The sequence below is a fragment of the Eumetopias jubatus genome, unplaced genomic scaffold, assembly GCF_037043125.1.
Source record: "Eumetopias jubatus isolate StellerSeaLion01/CBP00866 unplaced genomic scaffold, mEumJub1_p1.0 scaffold_1, whole genome shotgun sequence".
NCBI lineage: Eukaryota > Metazoa > Chordata > Mammalia > Carnivora > Otariidae > Eumetopias > Eumetopias jubatus.
The window spans coordinates 14,306,765-14,331,290 of NW_028274807.1; the positions used below are offsets into that span (position 1 = coordinate 14,306,765).

At 43.8% G+C, this 24,526-nt stretch overlaps 1 protein-coding gene across 6 annotated transcripts in view; it reads left to right on the top strand.

Annotated features, from left to right (window-relative positions):
• Window positions 1–24,526, top strand: part of TIAM1 (TIAM Rac1 associated GEF 1) — a 193,032-nt gene that overhangs the window by 149,271 nt on the left and 19,235 nt on the right. For 4 of the 6 annotated variants that reach the window (XM_028114430.2, XM_028114412.2, XM_028114452.2 and 1 more), the window contains 7 exons: window positions 1,884–1,987; window positions 11,633–11,812; window positions 12,742–12,810; window positions 13,101–13,226; window positions 18,345–18,453; window positions 21,894–22,073; window positions 22,166–22,284. In XM_028114430.2, coding sequence (XP_027970231.1) covers window positions 1,884–1,987; window positions 11,633–11,812; window positions 12,742–12,810; window positions 13,101–13,226; window positions 18,345–18,453; window positions 21,894–22,073; window positions 22,166–22,284 — 887 coding nt within the window. Of the gene's footprint in view, window positions 1–1,883; window positions 1,988–5,870; window positions 6,274–11,632; window positions 11,813–12,741; window positions 12,811–13,100; window positions 13,227–18,344; window positions 18,454–21,893; window positions 22,074–22,165; window positions 22,285–24,526 lie in introns of those variants that run through there. The other 2 variants (XM_028114443.2, XM_028114463.2) reach the window with 2 other exon arrangements.

The following is a 24,526-nucleotide window of genomic DNA, read 5'->3' on the forward strand; positions in this document are numbered from 1 at the left end:
ACAGCATTTGGCTGTGCTGTCTGGGGGTTGCTGTTCTGCAGACTACAGTGGGAACGGTGCCCCTGCGTGGCGTGCAGTCTAGCTGCTCTGGATCCTGCCAATGGAGCCGTGGTTCCTGTGAGCCAAGAGCCGAGTGCTCTTAGCAAAGTGTCCCTAAATGAGCTTATCCACTGCTCCACTTTGGGGATCAACTCTTGCCCTTTTTCCTGGCTCCAGCATCTAGGTTATTGCCCCCATACAAAGTGTTCAATCAGCTTTTTTCCCATGGAGGCAAGAATATGACATAGTTGATAGCTACCAAGTTACCCAAGCTTCATTCTTTGACTGCTACCACCATATGATAGAGAGAGCAAGTAATTAGAAAATCCTAGAGCCAGGGGCACCTGGGTGGCACAGTTGGTTGGGCGTCCGACTCTTGGTTGCCGCTCAGGTCATGATCTCAGGGTTGCGGGATTGAGCTCTGTGTTGGGCTCTCTGCTCAGCGCAGGAATCTGCTTGGGATTCTTTCTCTCCCTTTCCCTCTCCCTCCGCCCCTCCCCACTGTGCATGCATTCTCTCTCAAATAAATAAATCTTAAAAAAGAAAGAAAAAAATTTCTAGAGCCAGAGGGTGAGAGAGAAAAAAAGAAAGAGAAAGAAAAAGAAAGAAAGAAAGAAAGGAAGAAAGGAAGGAAGGAAGAAAGAAAGAAAGGAAGAAAGGAAGGAAGGAAGAAAGAAAGGAAGGAAGGAAGAAAGAAAGAAAGGAAGAAAGAAAGGAAGAAAGGAAGGAAGGAAGAAAGAAAGGAAGGAAGGAAGGAAGGAAGAGAAAGAAAGAAAGGAAGGGAGGGAGGGATGGAGGGAGGGAGGGAGGGAGGAAGGAAGGAAGGAAGGAAGAAGAAAGAAAAGAAAGAAAGAAAGAAAGAAAGAAGAAAAAGCAAGGAAATTCTAGAGCCAGAACAAAAAGGAGGACATGGACGGAAACTTCATCGAGGTTGTGTTCACTTCATTGGTGCTTCATCACAGAGGAGGACAGGGGACCAAAGGATGCAGCCTTGGAGCTTAAGTGTTTGCTTAGAGGTCGGCTTCCTCCCTGTTTGGCGACCAACTTTGAATTTGAACAGAAAGTGATGCCAAGCAGATGATGACTCTGATAGTGTCACTGGATAAAACAGCCTGTTTGCAAACAGAGGCGTTCATCCAAAGGGTCAGAAAGTGGCTCCTTCACTCTCGTTTTCTGTCTTGCCCATTTGTAGTCATAGTGCTGTTGTCCCTGATCCAAGTGTCTAAATGTCTTAGAGCCTTACTACTACAGGTGTGGTCCTCGGACAGTATTGATTGGTGTCATCTTGGGGCTTGTAAGAAATGCAAAAGTTTCGGTCCAACCCCAACCTATCAAATCTGATCTGCAGAGCATGATCCCCTGGGGGTTCAGATACTCTTTAAATTTGAGAAGCCCACCAGAGGACCGTGATTATAATGTTCTTTTCCTTCACCTTTGCATAGAATATGGTGGGAAGTATGGAAGTATGGTGTTATGTTTATAGTTTGCCAGACTTTTGCAAAAACAGACACCACACATACTACGGACTGAATGTTTATTGTCCTTGGGTCCATCTCCAAATACCATCACGTGGGAGGTGAGGTCTTTAACATATGATACGATTCTGTGTTATAAAATTAAAATACATGTATATATATACACACTGTCATGTAAAAATAATAGTAGTAAGAATAAACAAACAGAACACACTTACTGAGCCAAGATCGTGGAGCTCATACTTGGAGGGTCTTAACAATGTACGTACGTGTCGGGGGGCCTGACCCTGTGCCCCACCCCTGCACAGCCCTACCTTGTAGCAGTTGCTCTCCATGCTGACCCACGTTTTCTTCTGATTCATCTTGTAGGACACGGCCTCTGCAGCGAGCAAGGCAACAGTGTCGAGACCGCTCCAGAAGAGACCGAAGGGCCGGACTTGGAATCCTCAGATGAAACTGATCACAGCAGCAAGGTGAGAGATTTTCATTTTCACCTCCCATGTGTCGAACCACCGAAGAATCACAGCTGACATGTCACCTTTGCAGCTGTATGTGGTTAGAAGGCCTCTCCACGGGACCGAGTGTTTTTACCTCTGAGATGTCACTGAGATACGAAATCCCAATTATAGCCTCGATAACAAACATACACGTGCGAACACAGGGCAGAAATCAGTTTTAATGAGCTCACATCTCATTTCACCTGTTTCCCTCTTACATTCCATTTGTGTTTGAAGAAATACCATCCAAAATGTGTGTGGCTGGGCCAGATAGACTTTCTTGCCGTGCATGGTTTCTGCAACGAGCTCTTTTTGCATGATCTGTTTGGTTCTTGTTAAACGTGAGCAGTTTTTACATGAAAGGGAAAGGAACGCTCTTTTTCTTTATTCATATAGCATGTCCCTCAGTTGTTCAAGGCCTGTGAGAAAGCCCTTATTCTGACTCTTTGGCGGAAGACCGTGAATTTGTTTTCCATAGTTCATCATGCTTTTATCCCACTTCACAAAGGGTTCTGTGGAGTAGCCTGTTCTTGGCACACTGTCCAAAGTACAATTTAAAAACTTGGTGTTACCTCTGTCCAAAGGCCCTTCCCCAGCAAAAGTAATTGTACGTGATTCTGTTTCTTCTTCTTTTTTTTAAAGATTTTATTTATTTATGAGAGAGAGAGAGAGAGCGTGCGCACATGAGCGGGGGGGAGGGGCAGAGGAAGAAGCAGGCTCCATCCCAGGACCTTCAGGATCATGACCGGAGCCAAAGGCAGAGGTTTAACTGACTGATCCACCCAGGGGCCCCACGTGATTCTGTTTCTGTATTTATTCACCTTTTATAGTGTTGTTGACATATATATGTGGATCCCTCCACCCACCTTTCTTTGGTTTGACATTTACCAGTCACTTTCTCTGATCAAATCATGTTAACTTTAAATTATACCTTTGTTTTCCCTTTTGCAATATCAGGGTGATTCTTGCCTTTGCTCAGTGATTGGATGATGGGGGTGGGTGGGGGGCTGTCAAATAATATATTTGTAGGAGAGCATGTTGGTCATGGAAATATGCTATTCAAATATGAACCATTATTTTTAAAAACTACATTTCTCTGCATGTGTGTGCCTATGTTTGAGTATCTTCAGCATCACTTTTACCCGGTGTGTGTTTCTTTGATCATCATAGATAAGATCACCATTCTCCATGTCCTAAGTTGAGCACAGTATAAAATTTAGTATTTGAAAGTAATTCTGATAATTATAAAAGCCTTTATGTTGTTGGCTATTAATTAAAACACAGATGAATGGAAATATATGCATTTCATTTAAAGCCAAAAAGACAGACAAAAACTTGCTTAAAGTTACCTTTTAGGTGTGTCCCTTACTTTACTTTTAGGCACTTGGGGGACGGAGGAGGGACAGAGAAATGGATTATTTCCAAACTGAGGTAAGATGTTTGGAAGGGTATTTATTAAGTCATTTTGTTATTGAACTTAGAAATGTTAATTCTCAGTTTCTAATTTGATTTAGAATACAGCTATTTTTCCTGTATCTAAAACATTTATTTCTGAATACTTTTTAACTTGGATCATTTTTACCTCACTGTAACAGGCCAATGTTCTCATTCCTTGTGGAATTTTGAGATTGTTTTCAGTTGAAATTTTGTGAGTCATGAGGTCCTAAACAGGGTCCTCTATAATATTCGGTCTGGCAGTAGAGAGGAAGGAAGGGGCCCCAGGGTTTTGTTGAACTGCCCTGGATGCCTGTCTTTGATTCTTTCTCCAGAGGATAGGTCTAAAACTCACCTGGAACAGACAGGGTTAGATGCAGGAACAGAACACCCCATCCCCAGATTTCACTGCAGAAATGCATGGTGGGCTCTCGTAGAAGAGAATGTCTTCAAAATTGTCAATGACAAGTTTGGGTGATGGTCAGTATTTTTAAAGCTAGTACAGTGACCTGCGCTAAAACCTTAAGTTTGTATTCCTTTTTACTAGGTTGGGGAGCACTGTGTGATTCTGTACCCAAAAATACTTCCTGGTTTTCCTTCCATTCATAGTTTATCTTCTTTATTTGAACTGCTTTGTCATGTAACCCAAGTTAGTTAACTAAATGGGGGCCTCTGATGAGTTAATGTCTCACTTTGGATATTTTAGAAGCAAAAAACTTAAATTGAGCAAATGGTTCTTGGAGTCTGGGTCCTACTGTGTATTTTTTTTTTTTTTAACATTTTATTTGAGAGAGAGAGAGACAGTGCATAGCTGGGGGTGGGGAAGGGCAGAGGCAGAAGGAGAAGCAGACTGCTGAGCAGGGAGCCCAACATGGGGCTGGATCTCAGGACCCTGGGATCATGACCTGAGCTAAAGGGAGGTGCTTAATGGACTGAGCCACCCAGGCACCCCCCCCACCACCACCACTGTGTATTCTTAATAGTAAATGAGAGCTAACACTTATTTCGTACCTTGTATATATTGGGCACCATTCATATTAACTTATCTCATCCTCACAACACCTCTGAGAGAGAAATACTATTATTTCCTCTGTTTCATAGGTAATGACATTGGAACAGAGAGGTTAGCGACTCAGTGAAGGTCACACAGCTCTGAGATGGCAAAACCAGGCCTTGTGTTGTCACGTGCCATGCTGAAACTACCTTCTGGCCAGATTGGTTAAAGTCTGGTGTTGTATACCAGGTTTTGGAAAAAGAAGGAATTAATTAGTGTGCTATGTCAGCCAATTAGATATGTACTCATGAACCACTTACGTATTTTCTTAATGCATGACCTTTCTGGGTGTATTTTTTTATGATTTAAAGTAAGAGCAAGCAGATATCTTGCGTTTCTTGATCAAGATGAAATATTCTTTTGACACGTCTCCTAGATCAGTAATTTTTCTTGAGGCTAAACCGCGCATTAATTTTTAAGTCGTAAGCTGCCTTTAGCCGTGGAAGGATGATTTAGCCTTACCTTGGATGCACCAGGCTGTAAAAGTATATAAATAAGCAAACACATCAAGGAATGAAATGAAACAAGCAATCCTTTTTTGATTCCTGCTGCATCTGTGAGGGCTCTTGATTTTTTTGTTTAATATTTTTGCTGTTCTTCCTAAATGAATTGCTTTACAAAATAATGGGCAGAATTAAGAGAACGCAGGTTGGAGCGTCATGTGTTTTTCGATTTTTTTTTTTTTTTTAAATAACAGGTTCTGCTCCTCACGGCCTTTTGGGGTTCTGCAAGTAAGTATTTGCAGGCTTGCAGGAAGAGCGTTGGTGGCCCTGGAAAGTGACATCCACAGGGTGGGGGTGGGGCTCCCACACTGCAGGGGCAGTCTAGAGTCTTTTCTCTTTGTGAGCCTCCTCCTTCCTTTTGTGACGGTGGGTGACAGCCTCTAAGGGGCCTCCTCCACTGGTCACTTGTTTCTCTGCTTCTAATGGAAAAAACTCTTGTCTCTGGAAATGAATGCTAATGAGCTCCCGGCTGTCCTGTTCTGCATTCCAGGCCCCCTGGCAGCTGTGATTTTGTTTTCCACTTAGCAAATGTATTAGAATAATTTTCAGAACATTTCCATTCTGAAAGCCATCTTTTTTTCTCTTTTTAATCCAAATTGGGATTGTCTCGGAAATGTCTGCTTTAGTAACAATACATTAGTGGAAAATGTGAAAACATAAACTGTTCAAAAAAAAAATACATAGCGTGTTTTTATTTTATTTTTCTTAGTGCCTGCTCCCGACTCAGTGAGGGGTGTCTTCAAAGTTGTTTGAGCTGGCCGGGTTTAATATCCCTGTGCAGTGCATGACGCTCGCCAATCAGCTGATCGTGGTCCGCAGAGCAGAGAGACGCTCACATCCTGGGCAGGCTTTTTCTGCTTTGTGTTCTGGTCTCTTTTGGTTCTCCCTTTCTGGAACTTTTGTTGGTGAGCCAGGTGAAATGAAAGCATGAATTCTTGTCCATGAGTTAGCCTTTGACACCATCCCAGGGGCCACTGCCGGGCAGCAGGGGCTGCAGGGCTTCTGTCCTGTCTGTTGAGATGCAGCGGTAGGTTTCCCGGGCACGCAGCATGGGCTGTCTATACGAGAGGATGCTCCCTTGGGAACTAGAAGGCGTTTGGCGCTCTCGGGGTATTTTAAGAAACTTCTGTTTCTGTGCGGAACACGTCAGGTGGTAGAATTACCATGAGAATATATTCCTGATGATGTCTGCACTGTGGAAAATAAAGCGCAAGCCCAGGATTGAAAACAATGACAAGTCCGGTGACTCTATGTATCGGACCCTTCATCTGGTGAGCATGTTTGAATTCTCTCTTGCTAACCTTGTTTATGTGACGCCTTCCAGCTTAATTGCTTTCCAGTCCCAATGATGGTGATTATGCTTGTCCTGTTTCCCCATGACTGTATCCTTTTACCTTCCGGATCCTCTTGTTGATAAAGAATATATAGTTTAGCATGGGGCGGGGTGGGCATCGGTAGTTGGTGTGAAATCGAATTTGCCTAGAATCTTCACATTTTTCTAATTGTTTATTCTTAAATGGCATAAAGATGTATTCTGTATTTTTGAAACAGTGTCATTTGAATTCTTCTCCTTTCTTTTGGTTGTTGAGATTTTGAGTGTGTTTGTATGATGTGTATGGCAGATCTCCCTGATCCCCACCTCAGACTGGGTCGTCTGAGTGCTCATCAAGCGTTTCTGGGAGAAGGATGTTCACCTTGGCCTCCTATAAAGTTTTAAGCGTTTTTGACTTTATTTCTGCCTACTTGAGAAGGAGACGGTGATAGAAGTGTTGGCTCAGGGGTTGTGTTAACGCTTTAACGTCCACTGACTCAGATTGTACATGGCAGTCCCTCTAGTAAATGTTGAATCCCTGGTAAGAAAATCTAGTAGGTTAATGACAAGGGACAATTTAACCAAATCCAATTAAACTTTTTAGTAGTTCAATATAAATATCGGAGTCTGTCCGCCATTCGATTTTGTGTCATTTAAGGAAACTTGAAATTTTGCAGTGAGTACACCTGATGGACCCAGCTAAGCCTTCGTCCTTCTTGGATGTTTCTCCTTCAGTGTCTACTCAAAAGGAGACCAAGGAGGTGATGGAAAACGATAGGGACTACCACTGTAGGTAGTGGTCTCTGAAATTATAGAGAACACGACTTTGGTGTTTGTCTCCAAAAAAGCTTAAGTAGAGGTTTTAAGAATTGAGGCCACTCTGGCCCCTTTTAAATCTGTGGGATGTGTTAAATCGGTCAGACTTAAAGGACAGTTTTAGAACTCTGAACTCATCTAGAGATAGAAATTGCCTTTAGTGGTTGCATAACAGGAAGCCTTTAAACAGCTGGGTAGCTTGAGTCAATAGTATGTACTTAAAAGCCTCCCCCCTCTTTTTGTATTTTCTTTTCATCTTCCACAGGAAGAAAGCGATATTATAAACATTGAGCTTCATGCTGGCCTCAGTAAAGTGGCCCATTTCCTCCTGCATTGTGTACTCTTCTCTGCATGTTGGTTGGATCATTCTTAGGCCTGACAGTGGAAGGCCTCCGCTACCTTGAACAGTTTTAAACTGGCAGCCCTGAAGGGCCCAAAAGTGCTTTTCTGTTTCCAGGGTGACCGACTGCAGTCCTCCAGGGGGGAGAGGTTTGCACTTCTCCCAGTTCAGAAGCCTCGACCGTCTCCTTCTGAACAGTATTTCGCGGTCTGTCCCAGTTCCAGGAAACTTGGCTTTGAGGAGTGTGTGGAGAACCTCCCACGGCAGCTACCTTTCTAGGCATCTCTGGCTGCGGAGCTTGATGTAGAATAGAGGGCAGCACAGAATGCTCAGTAACCGAGCGGGGAGAGCGCTGCACCCCTCGTACACCATACTTTGTGGCTAAGCTACCCAGAGAAGGTCTCCATGGGTCTTGGAGAGTAGTTATGAACTTCGTGCAGAGTAGTTATGAACACAGGCTTTGATCCACTCTGCCTGGTTCAAATCCCAGCTCTGCCGTTTTTGAGCTGTGCAATCTCAGATGAGTTACTTAACCTCTCTGGGCCTCCTTTGTGTCAGCTGTTTCACAGGAATGCTAACAGCCCTTACTTACCATATGCAAAAAAGTCTGGCCACGGTATAGGGCCAGGGGGACTTACAAATTGGGCCACAACATATAAAATCTCTGCATTAGAGTTATTCTGGAAAAGACCTGCATTTCATACTTCCTTCCAAGGATGTTTTTGGGGTAATATTTTAGTAAAACAATTCTCAAACTTGATGACATCATTTTAATGGCTTCCAAGTAAAAATTTCATTAAGAGCCTTGCAAAACATGCTGTGACAGTATGCATTGTAACTTGGAATTCTATCTTTTTGGAATTCTATCTTTTTATTCTTTATTTAAATAACATGTAATTGAAAGTGAAGAGATTACATCCCTGCTGAGATGCTATGCATGTTCCTTGGAGCGTTTATACCTTGAATCAGAGAACAGAGTTGCCCGTGTTGAGACTGCTTTGCCCCGCCTCCATGTAAGAGAGCACCTGGCTAAATTTATCCTAAGTTTAGGATTGTGTCTAATAAGGAAGGGATGCCTAAGGCTTTGAACTCTCAGAAGAGGATTTCAGGGAATTTGGGGGTGTCCCTGGGATGCTCAATTATAGGATGCTTTTTCCCTACCCTCCCAGAACTTGGCTCAGAGGGGGAGAAAGATGAGCAGGCTGGGTGTTTGGGAATGAGGGTGGGTAGGACATGGCTTTAGGTCTATGGTATAGGTTTTGAGCACTAAAGCCCTAGCCCACATCCCACTAACCTTTAGCTCTCCCCTTGGGCCTGCTTAACATAAGGATGCCAGACCTTGGAAGTGGTGAACTTCATACAAAGTCAGAAACTCACACTCTTAAAAATGGAAACCTCAGAGCCCTGATGGTGAAACAGAGGGAATGAAAACCTAGAAAGTCCATCCCATACCTTCCACTATTATACACAGATACAGGTGAGAATGGCAACAGGTCAGTGTGATGAATATTAGGAGCACAAAGAGAAGCATCTTGTGGCATTTCCTGCCTTTGCTATGTGCCTGAGTCCCCAGGTTGTAACTTTGGCCCATCCTGGAAGTATGGGGCACCCTTTGTGTACTCCACGAGGACATTGGATTTCCCATGGCAACTTGTCGAAACGATAAAATCATAGAAAGGCATATTGCGTCACTGATAGGAATGAAGCGATAGATTTACTTATCATGAGGAATCGCTTTGAGGTTAATCTGCAGATGCGTGACAGACAGCTGTGGTTACTGTTGGGCCAGTGAGAAGAGCATTGTGTAAGGGAAGGTGCCTGTTAGACGTTTGTTGTGTTGGGTTCCTTTGCAGGATGCCGAATCGAAGCAATAAAGGACAGTCGGACAAAGCTGGGGGGCAGGGCCGTTAGTTGTCAGTCGTTCTCATCGGCTAGCCACAGGATTTTAGTTCTGGTGAGGGTAAACCTCCCCCCCCGCATCGTGTCTATGTTATAATGCAGTGACCTATTATAGTTATCACTGGATCATTTAAAAGATGTGTGAGCATTTTTGTTATGACGGGTCACGGGTCTTTCGTTCCTGTGGAATTTGTAAGACAAAGCCATATTTAACTGGATGTTTAAGAATGACAAACTAGTAAAATACTAACATAACAAAATAAAATTGTTTAGTTGATTTCTACAGAAATAAGCTTTGATGGAATTCTTTCTTAACAGCCTTATTGAGATATAATTCACATATCATGCAGTTCAGCCCATTTTGATGAGCGTTCTTGTTAGCCAATGAAGGGAGAATTCTTTGTGGGGATATACAATGTCTGGAACACTGAATCCATGGACAACAGTGAACAGTACCCCAGAGAGGTGACTAATACCTTCTGGAACATAAGACTAGGGTTAGTGCTAGCACCATATAAGCTGTGGTCATTGTAAGAGAATTGAAATAGGGGCGCCTGGGTGGCGCAGTTGGTTGAGTGTCCTACTGTTGGTTTTTGCTTCGGTCGTGATCTCAGGGTCCTGGGATTGAGCCCTGCGTCAGACTCCACGCTGCTTGAGACTCTCTCTCCCTCTCTCTGCCCCTCCCCACCATAAATAAATAAATCTTAAAAAAAAAAAAACAAAGAAATAATCATTATGTGGGTTTGGGTCCTGGCTCTCCTCCTTGCTGTCATGGCATTGTTATGAATGCATCCTTGTTAGGTTCTGATTTCCCGTGTACTTGTACTGCCTTTGTTCCAGGCTCCCTTCCCTTTGGGATAATGCCAGTGAGGGGAAGGCATGTTAATGTTGGCTGCCTTTTTCCTCTGTGTTTAAGGGATTGCCCCCATGGAATACCCTTGGTTTTAGCTCCTCTGCCCAGCACCAAATGCCAGCCTTGAGTTTCAGCTCTGGGCAGCAACTGCTGTTTTGGGGAGGATGTTCTTCTCATGTTCTTCCTGGGTAGGTGGGTGATAGAAGTAATTCTTTATTTGCACCGGTGTTTGCTGGGAATACTCTGTGCTTAGGGATGAATTAGACGGTAGAAGCCAGGGAGAGGAGGATGAGCAGGCAGCCTACCTTCAAGGAGCTATCCGGCGAACATTCATAGAGTGGTACATTTGGGCAAATATTAATAAACTAGATTTTGGTGCTGCAAAATAGCCTCTGGAGGCATTCCAGCAAGAGCCTTAAATAATACGCTGACTTATCCCATCCTGGAGGTCCTGATTGAATTGATCTGGAGGGTGCGCTGGGCATGCTTATCAGGTGATTGCTATATGCAACTCAAGTACTCAAGCTCAAGTACTAAGTCCATGGGGTTTTCAGCAACCCGCCTGCCACCCATTCTTTGGAGAACTCTTTTGCATAACTGGAAAAGTTGCAATTTTAGAATCCTAGAACCCTAAACTTCTACCTGAATCATCCTGGACAGAGATTAGGTGGAGGCTGAGCTCCCCCACTGAAGGCTTGTTCAGGGCCCAATAGCCTTTATTTTGGAAGAGAGGAGAGGTGTCTTTCTGCTTGGAGAAGCCGGAGAGACGAACTTTTTTTTTTTTTTCTTAAAATATATGGGTATCTATCATTATCTAGAAAGTTGCCTTAGGGCCAGTTTTTAACAGAGCCAGAAAGAATCTTAGCTTATAAAATCATCTTCTGCCATTGCAAAGTAAGTATAGTTTACTTAAGTGGGGGCTGTGATAATTAGCCTTGTATTTGGGGTGAAATGCGTTTAATTTTTCTGTATCTCCGTCTCCTTATTTGTAAGCTTCGTGCAGAGTAGTTATGAACACAGGCTTTGATCCACTCTGCCTGGTTCAAATCCCAGCTCTGCCGTTCTTGAGCTGTGCAATCTCAGATGAGTTACTTAACCTCTCTGGGCCTCCTTTGTGTCAGCTGTTTCACAGGAATGCTAACAGCCCTTACTTACCATATGGGAAGATTAAATACAGCAGACCAATGCCTGGCATGTGGTGAGCCCTTGGAATATGTTATCAATTGTCGTTATGGGTGTTTAGAGCATTCAGTGCGCTCTCCTATGTGCAGAGCAGTCGGGGGAAGGAGAAATGTAATTCACGTGTGTCAGTTCATTAACCAGGAAGGACACCTTTAGGCGGAACAGATGTCAGGTCTCTCTTGTGAGAGGTAACTTCATCTGCCTTGCCTTTTAAACTGTGCTCCGAAGAGCACGGAACAGGTGGCCGCATTTTGCCGCAGTCTGCATGAGATGAACCCCTCTGAGCCAAGCCCATCTCCGCAGGACGCCACCGGGCCTCAGCTGGCCACCATGAGGCAGCTCACGGACGCTGACAAGCTGCGCAAGGTGATCTGCGAGCTCTTGGAGACAGAGCGCACCTACGTGAAAGTACGTCTTGCTGGTCTACTCTCCCTTCCCGCCTGGCCTGCCTTCCCTCCTTGTTTCGAAGGAGGGGCTTTGTGAGTTTACACTGTGTTTGGTCTCCCGTGGAATCTGGCCTTCTGAATGTTCAGATCTCCTGCATCTAAAGGAAGCACCTCAAATCTTAGAGCGTTTCGTTGACATATGTAATTGATCGATTGAGAAAGGAGATGATGGTGAATATTCAGTGAGCCTTCTGACCTTTCTAAATCTATTGTTGAGCTAATACTAAAATTGAATTTAGTTTTTGAAAGATTTAAATGTATTGTTTTCGGTATCTAATTTGAGTCTAGGCAGAAGGGTATCTGTTTTCTTTTTATTCTCGCTTGTGTTCGGACATTTAGTTATATTCCTGTAATTATATAATTTATTCCTATATAATTCTTAATGTCTGTGTAATACATATAACAGTGTATGCACTGTACATACGTTACAATACATACATTGTAATACACTCCTATGACTGTAGTAATTACCTATTCCTGTAACTATATAGTTAAATGTCACAACAGTGTCATCTGTTTTTAATGATCTATTTTAGTCTTTAACTCAGGAGTCAGCAAATTATGGCCCTTAGGCCAGATCCACCCCTCTGCCTGTTTTGACAAATAAAGTTTTATTGGAACACAGCTACACACATTCATTTACGTATTGTCTGTGCTGCCGTAACAAGAAGCAGCTTTCCTGTTACAGCTGCAGAGTTACGTAGTTGTGAGAGAGACCACATAGCCTGCGGAGTTGAAAATATTACCAGAAAGGTGGGCTCACTCCTGCTTTAAGGGAACTTAATGACCTAAAGACTGTAATGTTAGCATTGCGACATAATCTGTTTTTTTCTCCTATAGATTCCTTCTAGGCTTTTAGATGTGCTAATGAGATATCCTTTCAACCCTTAGGACTTAAACTGTCTCATGGAGAGATACCTAAAACCTCTTCAAAAAGAAACTTTCCTCACCCAAGATGAGGTATGGTGGACATGAGTTATACTGCAGCTTGACTTGGTGAAGAGGAGGGAGTGAGGCACACATGTACTGAAAACATTTGGAATGAATTAAATGATTGCAAGTTAATGCTCTTGGCTTGCACCCGGAGAGTAAGGAGTGGCGCCACTCCCTGCCCCAACCCCCCCCACCTCATGGTGGGCTCATGATCTTAAATGATAAGTATTGATAGAAAAACTTTGAAATCAGAAGCAGATAAAAGTTTCTGAACACCAATGAAATATGGATGGCTTAAATTCTTTTTCATTTTCCAGCTTGATGTGCTCTTTGGAAATCTAACCGAAATGGTAGAGTTTCAAGTAGAATTTCTGAAAACTCTAGAAGATGGAGTGAGACTGGTACCCGATTTGGAAAAGCTTGAGAAAGTTGATCAATTCAAGGTAAGTCCACCAATGATGTCAGGCTGCCTCCTCCTGTCATGGGTGGGTTATTCTGTAGGTGAAGTGGAACCTTTTGAGAACACATCACAAGAGGCATAGGATCTCTTTGGTACATTCTTGTGCTCGTGGTGTTGAGTCTTCATTGGATCTCCAGTGGGGTCAGTTCCCAAGGGGATTCTGAGACGGGGAACCTTGTCTAGCTGAGGTGACACCAGTGCCATCAACTTGTATGAAACTGGTGCTCCTGCTGGCTTCCACTCTGGAAGATAGACCAACCTTGACCTTTTGTTCTGTTGACATGGGGCCCTTTAATACTTGCTATTAGCAAATGAGACTAACACCCTTGGTTTCCCAGTAAACAAGTTAATTTATCATGTTCTGGAAAACTTTGCTTAATGGAAATGCTTATCATGATCCAGGAGGAAGACAGTCTTCCAGCACACGGTGTCCTTATAGCCTTAATGAGGATTTATGACTAGTACCTCAGTGAGGATGCTTACAGCTTATTTCCCCCTCCTTGGCTGGCTCTCCTCTATTACAGATACTTCCTGTGCTGCACCTCCAACCGACAGAGCTCATCAATTCACGCACAGTGGTGTTGGCTTCTCGTAAAGTTAGAAAAAATACCAACAGATTAATTCAGGTGTAATTGACATTCAATACGCTGCATCTATTCACATTGTACAGTGTGATGAATCTTGCCATATGTATACACCTGTGAAACCATCACCACAGTCAGGATAATGAGCATCAGCAGCAGCCCTTGAAGGTTTTTCCCTGCTCTTTGTTACCATAGATTAGTTAGATTCATTTGCATTCTGGAATCTTATACAGCATATACTTTTTTTTTTTTTAATGTGGCATCCTTTACTTGGTATAATCGTGTCACGTTCCATGCACGTGGGTGCAGATATCAATCTATGGCTCTGTGGTATCCCACCGTACGGGGGTAGTACGCTTTGTGGCCCTTTCACCTTTCCTGGGCATTTGGGTTGTTTCCAGTTTGGGGCAATTACAAGTAAAGCTGCTATGCAGATTTGTCTATAAATGTTAGTATGGATATCTGCTTTCTTTTGGCCAAATATCTAGGAGTGGGACGGTCCCTTTTTATAATTTTAGACATTCTAATGGGTATATAGTGGCACCTCATTGTATCTTTCATTTTAATTTCCCTTATGACACGTCAATGAGCATCTTATGTGCTAATTTGCCTTTAATATATCCTCTTTGGTGAAACATCTGTTCAAATCATTTGCCCATTGACTGTATTGGTTGGTTGTTTTCTTACTATGAGACTTGAGAGTTCTTTGTGTATTCTAACTCTCGGTCCTTTACCAGAACCAGGATTTATAAATATCTTCTTGTCGTACAGTGTCTTTCAAAGATCCGAAATTTTAAATTTTGATGAAGTCCAGTTTTTCAAGTCTTTTCTTTTTTGGGTCATGCTTTTTTGTGTCACATCTGTGAAATTTTTGCCTAAACTTGGGTCCTAATGATTTTCTCCTTTTTTCTCCCAGAAGCTTTGTAGGTTGGGCATGTGCATTTTGGTCTCTGATCTGTTGTGCGTTAAATTCGTTAGGGTATGAAGTTGGAATCAAAGTCATCTTTTTTCCATACAAACGTCTGATTTTTCTAGTGCTGTTTGCTGAAATGACTATCCTTCTATCTTCCACTGTATTAATTTCGCAGTGATGTTGGACTTAGGTTCCATTGTCAATATATGCGGGGACCCCATATACTTCGACCTCTCTAGAGCTTGCAGAAATCTGGCTGAGTGCTATTAGCCTACACATTTAGGGACTAGGGTGAAGGCTGCTCTTTCTATATATGTTTTTGTATGTCACTGCTTCTCTGCAACTGAAGTTATTCAGTATATACACCCACGTTCATACACTTAGCATAAGAATATATATTTATATATACTTACATATTTTTATTTGGAGATAATTTGAGACTTATGGGAAGGTGGCAAGAATAGCCTGAAGAATTTCTGGATGTCCTTCACCCAGATTTCCCAAATATTCTTTATCTTCCTGTCTCCGGGTGTGTGTGTGTGTGTGTGTGTGTGTGTGTGTGTGTGAGATGTATGAAGAGTTTAGTTGCAGGCATGATACCCCTTTAGCCCTAATTACTGCATACATTTCATTTTTTGTGGGTTCAAATGCTGCTTAGCTGAGTTAATTTTCTCCCCTCGTCATCTTCAAGGTGGTCATGCGGTCCATTTGAAATAGTTTGGTTTGTTTGTTTGTGCTTGTAATGATAACATGTATTTTCTAAATTAGTACATTCATTAGGACAGTTAGAACTTATGACAAGGGCCAGTTATTTGTTAGTTAATCAGAAATTTGCTTAGTGAGGATCATAGTTAAAATGGATACAGACAGGGCGCCTGGGTGGCTCGGTTGGTTAAGCAGCTGCCTTCGGCTCGGGTCATGATCCTGGAGTCCCGGGATCGAGTCCCGCATCGGGCTCCCTGCTCAGCGGGGAGTCTGCTTCTCCCTCTACCCTCCCCCTCTCATGTGCTCTTTCTCTCTCCCAAGTAAATAGAATCTTAAAAAAATTAAAATTAAAAAAAAATGGATACAGACATTCCTTAAAACACTTGTTTTTTTGTTTTTTAAGATTTTATTTGAGAGAGAGAGAGAACAAGCAGGGAGAGGGGAAAGGGAGGGGAAGAAGCAGGCTCTCCACTGAGCAGGGAGCCTGACAAGGGACTCAATCCCAGGACCCTGAGATCAGGACCTGAGCCAAAGGCAGATGCTTAACCGACTGAGCCACCCAGGTGCCCCACAACACTTGGTTTTACTGTAGGACATCTAACATTGATTATATTCACTTAGTCTCTTGCTGTGGGGCCAGTTATGTGGGTTTAGGTCTGGTTAATCGCTTGAGGAGAGGTAGGTGGACAGAACTTGATGTGGACATGGCTGCATTATGAGCAGAGTTGTTCTAGGAGGGATTGGTGCATGGATTCTTTCAGTGAGCTTTTGCTAAATGGTCATTGTTCTAAGTTCCCTTCAAGTGGGACTCTCTTCCCTGACCTTCACTGTCCTGGTTTATGGCAACACTTGACAATCTCCATTCTGTCAGTAAAGCAAGACAACCTATGCATACTGAATATTCATGGCCCAGGGGCTTGTTTCTAGTACCTCTGAGTTGGCTTCTGGATTGTCTGTGTTTGCTCCCAAAACTATTGCCGTCAGTTGTGCCATTGCTACTTGGTTTAAATCCTGATTGTATATTTGGCCAAAAATATGAAAAACTTGTTAAAATATTCAAACCATGGGATGGCTGGGTGGCTCAGTCAGTTAAGCGTCTGCCTTCAACTCAGGTCATGATCTCAGGGTCCTGGGATCAAGACCCGTGTGGGGCTCCTTGCTCAGTGGGGAGCCTGCTTCTCTCTCTGTCTGCCTCTTTCTGTCTCTCCCTCTCTCTGACAAATAAATAAAAATATTCAATTTGCATTGCCTAGAACACTAGTCCTAAGGCAGTATTAGAAAAAATTTAGTTCTGAGGTCTAAACAAGCTTTGATAAAATATCCTCTCGGAAATTTGCAATGTCCATCAGTCAGTGGGAGGCTCTGTGACATTCTCTGGAAGGGCAGCGTTGGGCAAATGCAGTCTTTGTGTATAAAGCCTTACACCTGTGCGCACTTTGTGCCCTGAGATCATTTGTTAAGGCCAGAAGAATAAATGAATCCCTTAATGTTTTATCTGTGGCTGCCTGTATGGTAAGTTAAACAGATGACCTAATATGGTTAATGTGAGGGGTTACAGTTAGAGCTTTCTCTTCCTCATCTTTTCTTGTCTAATTATTGAGTACGTCTCAAGGATAACTGCACCTGCAGAGTCAGACTGTCCCTGCTGGGACCCTCTCAGCTGGGGTGGCGGGGTTGGGAGGAGGTGGGGCTTGAAAGGGAGAAGAGAAGTAGAACGTGTAAGAAACTAATGCAGGTCTCTAGTTAGACATTCTGGGCGGTTCCAAATAAACTTTTTGTTGTTAGTAGACAGTCTATCAGAATCCTGTGCATTGTTTGTTAGATAAATTACACATTGAAATCCAAAACTTTTTTTTTTCTTGGAACCTCACTTTTGATTCTAACCCTGAATTAAGCAGTCGCATGCTCTCTCTCTGAATAAGACTAGATCAGTGTGGAACATTCAGAAGATATTTTTCTCAGACTTGTATATATATTTGGGTATATATCCATATATATATGTAAAATGTTTAGGATACAGAGTATCCTTAGCCATGGGTTTTTTAATTTTTTAAATTTTTTGAATTCTGTTTTTTTAAGATTTATTTATTTATTTTTATTTGAGAGTGAAAGAGAGAGAGAGTAAGTGCAAACAGGGACAGAGGGAGAGAGAGAGGGAGAGAATCTCGAGCAGACTTTCCACTGAGCAGGAAGCCTGACGCTGGGCTGCATCCCAGGACCCTGAGATCGTGACCTGAGCTGAAATCAAGAGTCAGCCCTTCAACTGACTGAGCCACCCAGGCATCCCCAAGGCGTATTAAATTCTAATAAGGAAGGCCTTCCCCCAGTTTTGATCCTTTTGAGGCAGAGGGTGTGGGCTGGGATAGGATACCGAACTCACTCCCAGAGTCCGCGTGTTTCTTGCATCTTCACCTGCTCTGTGCTAGGAGAGGGAGCCGTGTTGCAGAGGACGGAGTTAGTGACCAGGGACGCGTGTCTTCTATTTCTGGGGTGTATGCATTTCCTGCCTCTATTTGGTGTGTCACTTCGACCTCCCAACAGGAGCTAATGAGAGATTGCAGGAGCGGTCCGCCTTTTCCAAAATGCCATCGGTATTTTCTCATTAACATTCACACATCCCAGCTAGGGCATTTAAAGACCCAAGGCTGGAAAAGCAGGGACATCGCTGGTGTAATTAGTGAGAAGGCCAGCTCAGGCACCGAGCGTGCGAACACGTAAGCCCGTACCCTTTCCAATAGGCAGTTTCAGACCATCGGTGAGCAGAGCGAGGGCTGTGACAGGTGTGACTGGTGCTGATTTGTGGGGAGGGTCAGGCAGATATGAACTCCCTCTGGGTCCTGCTGATCTTTCCAGATGAAGATGAACATGAACTAACTGTGGTTTTTCTCGTTAAATCCAGAAAGTGCTGTTCTCTCTGGGGGGATCCTTTCTGTATTATGCTGACCGCTTCAAGCTCTACAGTGCCTTCTGCGCCAGCCACACGAAGGTTCCCAAGGTCCTGGTGAAAGGTAGGTGGGCATATCTGTTGTAGGTTCACACTGGTATGGCTGGCGGCGGTCAGGGGCATTTGGGCAGAAATCCAAGAGTCGTTGATGTGCCAGATAGACGTTCCTCAGATAAGGGTACTGAGAAGTGAAATGTGCACCTTTTTTTTTTTTTTTTTTAATTAAACTCTGTGCCCATCGTGGGGCTCAAACTCATGATCCCTGAGATCAAGAGGCACACGCTGTACTACTGGGCCAGCCACGCAGCCTGATATCTTGAATTAACCGTCTTGTCAGTTTTCTTATTAATTTATATGTTTATTTTTAAAGATTTTATTTATTTGAGAGGGAGAGCACAAGCAGGGGGAGGGGCAGAGGCAGAGGGAGAAGCAGACTCCCTGCTGAGCAGGGAGCCCGATGCGGGGCTTGATCCCAGGACCCTGGGATCATGACCTGAGCCCAAGGCAGACACTTAACCGACTGAGCTACCCAGACGCCCCTTGTTAGTTTTCTTATAATGCAAGTTTTGACTCAGCTATTTGGGGCCAGAATTAAGGGGTCATTTTGTAATTATGCAAAAACGGGGGGGGGCTTTAGAAATTCCCTGCTTTATTCCTAATTTTCACTCGTTTCCGTAAAACCTTGCACACTTCATATGCCTTTTGGTGGCATTCCATCTCCCCCTCACCTATTTTTGTTTCTAGGCGTGTGATAATAGCCACCCCCGGCACTACTAAAGTTGTTTCCATTGTTCACGAGAATCCCTCGACTCGCGGTTATATTTTGCATGGAACAGAGTGGAGTTTTAAATTGGCAGGCTCCTTTCCCTCAGTGTTCTGGGCAGCTGATGGATCATTCTGAGAGTCTCCAGAAAGCTGTTTTGCTTCCTGGTTCGGCATGTGATGTTGGTAATAGGTAAAAGGATTTAAAAAAACAACAACAATTTCCTGGGAAACAGTATAACCGGTGGAAAGTTTGATTACAGAGAATCTCTGGAAAACAGGCTGCTCGGTCTTAACACTTCCCCGTGGCTGTCATGTGCACAGCTGCTGATCCAGTATCTGGATACATAAATAATTTATACATGTTATGCTTTCCTGCCAGAGAGAATGAGCTTGACTTAATTTAAAACCTATTAAGGAAATATTAGTACAATGCAGGTCTCTGGATAACAGAAAAGCCTGCCCCAGATAATGACATACTTAATGGCAGAGATAGTTCATGCAACAGAATCTACTTCAGCCCAGAAATTTAAAGGGCACCTGGGTATCTCCTTGTTGTCTGGCCTAGACGGTGTCTTCTCATGTGCTGTGTTGGTCCTATCGCTCTGCGTACGCATATCTTTTTTTAACTTTAACTGAATGCCAATTGTTAGGAGATTGTTAATGTAACAACTTTAGAGCACTTTGCTCTACTGTAAAATTATATACACGTTACAGTCCTTAGAGCAAGTTGCGTTATTTTTATTCACTCAATTAAAGTCTGCCCCTGTAGGTTTTCCTTAATTGAATAACATTGTTCTTTTGCATGTGAAAATTATTATCGTGTCTTTCCAAACGATCCCTGAAAAGATGAGGCATGACTTACATTTTTCTAATGGCCAGATGTACGAAGAGGGTGAAGAGAACTCTTTGAGAACAGAAAGTACCCGTCTCTGACTCTTAGGCTCATGGCGAGGCTGGTTGGGAGGGACACTCCTTTAGCTCACAAGGAGCCGAGAACCATGCCCTCTTTAGTTCTGATGTGAAACGTGGCTGATGGATTAAATGCCCATGGCCGTATTTTGGGGCTTGCGGATTGTGGGCGGATTTCTATGCCCCTGGTAGATGTGGACGCGTACTCGGGATGTCCTTTGGAAGCCATGGTGTCCCCGGGCATCGGCCTCGCTTCCCTGACGCATAGGCCATTCATTCCCAGTGTCCTTTCTCTTTACAGATTTCTTCTTTGAAAGGAAGAGAAATGGTGGCTGAACCCCTGGAGTCTGATTCCTCTGAGTGGGGCTTAACGGGGATAAAACGATTGTGGTCTTTATGAAGCCACCTTCACATGATTGCTGTTTAAAATAGTCATTTTACAATTCATGATGTCCTTTTACCACATCTTCTGCTCTTTGCTCATACTGCTCATCCCCGGAGATGGAAATATGTTTTTATCAGAAGCTTTTTAAAACACGTAGGCCCACCGTTCAGTCACTTTGATATAATGTCCTCCCCTCCCCTGCCCATTTTTTGCGCTCACTCTCTTCTCCACCATTTCTTTGCACCTGGAAGGCATTAATTAGCCTTGTCTTCCTAATTACCCACTGGTGGGTACCTCCACAACTCCCCAGGGCTGCTTTTCAGCCCAGCTGGGACACACATAAAAACCAGGCTGGTAAGGAGAGAGCTCCCTGAGTTATATGAGGTCAGATGTACGTTTCTCTGGGCAAGAACTCTGCAGTCCTGGGCAGGAGGTCCTGCCCTACAAATGGTAATAGCTGGTAGCACTGAATTAACATAAAACAGATCTGAAAAGGCATTCTCTGGGGGAGATGCAGCCCTGCCCCATTTCCCAGAGCCGCAGAACAGTGCTGCTTCTGGTTTGTGCTTCCCACCCCCCCCTCCTGTCTTTTCTCAAAAAAAGGCCCCACCAGCAATGAAAGGCTTGAAAGGCAGAGAAAACCAGGGTAAAGAGTGTTTTAAAATGCGGGCTTTCCGATGATTCAGATATGGCAATGCCAACAGATCAGAAGACAATTGCCATTGAAAAGATTGTTCCTCGCAGCTCCCAAGAGGAAGGGGCATGACGTGGTGCCTCACGGGCCCCCACGGGGAAGTGCCAGGGCCAGTCAGGAAGCAGAAGGAGCCAGGGGGAGACGGGGGCAACTTTATTGTGGTTGCTGAGAAGAGGCAGGAGCAAGGCAGGGTAAGCAGACTTTTAGGATTGGGTCATTTCGGTGGACTCTGGGATATCGGGGCTGGCCCAGGTTGTCTGGTACCTGGCCCTGAGGCGAGTAGGGCAGGGGAACAGTGGTCCAGAGTGAGAGAGCCCTCTGGAAGGGGTAACTACAGGGTGTAGGGGGCTCCAGGTTGGTTGGTGTGCATATGAAAGGTGCGCTCCCAGGTGAGTCCTTTACCACCTCTAGGAATTGGCTGGCCCTGGGAGGGGCAGTCCCCAGGGTCTGTAAGGCCCCCAAATGTCAAAATAGCAGAATGCAAAGACACTCTTAGTACAACGAGGATTAACAGCAACCCCTGAGAACCCCAGTGTGTAGGATTTACAAACCCTGTTATCCCTTTACTCAAACCCCCGTTATTGCCCCCAAATAAATACCACGGGCCCCTCCAGTTGTCTGTCTGGGGCCCCCACCTTCCTTCTTCCTCTCAGTCCTGGGGAAGGGCGCCTTGGAATAGTGAGGGGGATTGTGAGGAGGGGGGCATTTCAGGGTTCCTCCCTGACAGTCTGCGTTTCTTATTCTCTCCCAGCCAAGACGGACCCGGCTTTCAAGGCGTTCTTAGACGCCCAGAACCCAAAACAACAGCACTCCGCCACTCTCGAGTCTTACCTCATCAAGCCCATTCAGAGGATCCTCAAGTACCCGCTTCTGCTAAAGGAGCTCTTTGCCCTGACAGATGCAGAGAGTGAGGAACACTACCATCTGGATGGTGAGCCCCGGGCCCCAAAATCTGCCCCCCTCGCGCGCGTCCCCACGAGAGCCTCCAAACAGCCTTTCCGTTTCCTGCCCATTTTCTTCCAGTGGCCATCAAGACTATGAACAAGGTTGCAAGTCATATCAATGAAATGCAGAAAATTCATGAAGAATTTGGGGCTGTGTTTGACCAGCTCATTGCGGAGCAGACTGGTGAGAAAAAAGAGGTAAGGATGCCAACTTCTCAGGACACCCGGCAGCGAAGCTGGGTTGGTTTTGTTGTTTTTTGAAGGTCGTATTTATAAGTAAAATAGTTACAAAGCTGTTATTTCTGTTGGTGGAACTTTTATCCTTTATCCAAGGCTGCAGGTGAATTTTCTTCCTCAGCAGAGTTATTTCTTAATATAGGAACTGTGTTTCTGAGTCTCACCCCTTGGGACTTCTGGTTTTGTTCTGTTCAGTGTGAGCCTGAACTTCCAAACATAGCTTCTGTAAGCACCATAAAAGGTCAAAGCTACATCCCTGGAAATCAGAATAACGCTTGGCATATAGTGGGTCCTCTCAGTCAATATTTGCTGAATGAATGAAAGTTTCGAATGACTCTAATAAATACATATATTTTTAAGTCTATCTAAAAAAACCTCCTTAGAAGAAACAGTGACAGGAACAGATACACCTGAGAAAAACTTAGAGCAAACTCTAAGTAGTGCCCAAGTCATTGAGAAGAGCTTATGCAAATCTGGTAATACTGAGATGAATCAGAGGGCTATAGGTGTGTGATAACATTCATCACTGCCTCTGGACATTAAACTGGAATATTCTCCTCGGTTTTGCTTTCTGCCTTAAAAAAAAAAAAAAAAAGGAAAAGCCAGGAGGGAACCAGGCAGAAAAATCACTCCTGCTGGGGTGAAGGGGAGAGTTGAAGGCAAGGGGGCGGGGAAGCTCAGTTGTTGAGTCTAGCTGAGAAAACTAGCCTCATCTTTGAGGTATACAGGTTCCTATCCAGGTTCCTTGTTATGCCCTCAGGGAAACGAAGCAAGTTTTCAGACTGCTAAAAGGTAACTTTCAGAAAGAGCTAAAGTCTTGGCATCTCCTATAGACGTAAAAGCAAACACATACTAAGAAATTTATTTTACTCACGTGATCGGAGGGAGGCAGGCAGATGTAAGGGTTTATTGGAAAGGTCGGAATGGCACAGCTGTGTATATGAAGTGAAGAAATATTGCAAGGATTTGCAAATGGAGGCACTCTGGTTTCTCCATAATGGGGGGAAGTTGGTCAGGTTGGTGCCTGACAGGACACCCGCTGTCTGCACCTTCCAGAGAGTTGCAGAGGCGCTCGGAGACCTCCACGTGGTCTGGAGTCTCACGGCCTGGGAGCATCGTTTTCCGTTGAAACCCAATTTATTTTTTCTACTGGGGTGGCAAGCACAGCATGAACATGCTCTCAATCTACCTGGCAGATAATTCAGTCGGTCAAGAGCATAGGAGAGGTGGGCGCCACGACTCTGGATTTAGTTCTCATTTTTTTTCCCGTAAAACTTTTGTAAGAAGAAAAGCATAGTATGCTTATGAAAGGGCAAAACAACAAAAAATGGCAAGAAGAAAAACCATTCTCCATCTCAAAGAACTTACCACTCTTAATGTCTGGGTGTTTATTTTGATTAAAAAAGTTATGTATCTGCACATGCTTGAATAATTATATTTTGAAAGTTATATTATGCCTTGCTTTTTATGTTATTTTAAATTATTCAAAAGAATCATTTAAATGATTGTGTAATATTTCATTGTGTGGCTGAACAGTGACTTACTTAATTCCTATCATTGGACAATTCTCTTGGCTTCATTTATTGACTACCGTGAGTAATCCTGCAGACGTTTTTTTGTCATAACACTTCTCCCTCCTATATTTTAGTTTATTTCATTTTGACAGAAGTGAATTTTATTGAGTCTTAGAAATGAACATTTTCATTAAATTTCATTATATTGTTCGTTATCTGCCAAACTAGTTTCTGGATTTTAATGACCTTGGGAGCAAAGGACCATTATGCTAAAGACTAGAAGATGACGTGCACCGTGGATTGCAAAGCATTTAGAAAAAAAGACGAATATGATTCAAAAGTCAGGGACTGTACAAAGGGACTCGGCTTTGCTGAAACTGCCCGTCCTCTGAAATGAAATTCTGACAATCAAGTGAGAAATCTTTCCAGCGAGGAACAAAGAGACAGAGTGCTGTACAAAATAGCCTCCTGTGAGCTGAGATTTTGTAAAGAGAAATGTGCAAAAAATGGAGGGAATGGAAGGAGGGACATTTGACTGCATACCAGTGTTAAAGAGAAGGAGAGTCCTATCTCAGTATTCCGATGTCCAAAGCCCAGGAAGATCAAGGCTTAGAAAAGATGCCAGAGGGGCGCCTGGGTGGCTCAGTCGTTAAAGCCTCTGCCTTCGGCTCAGGTCATGATCCCAGGGT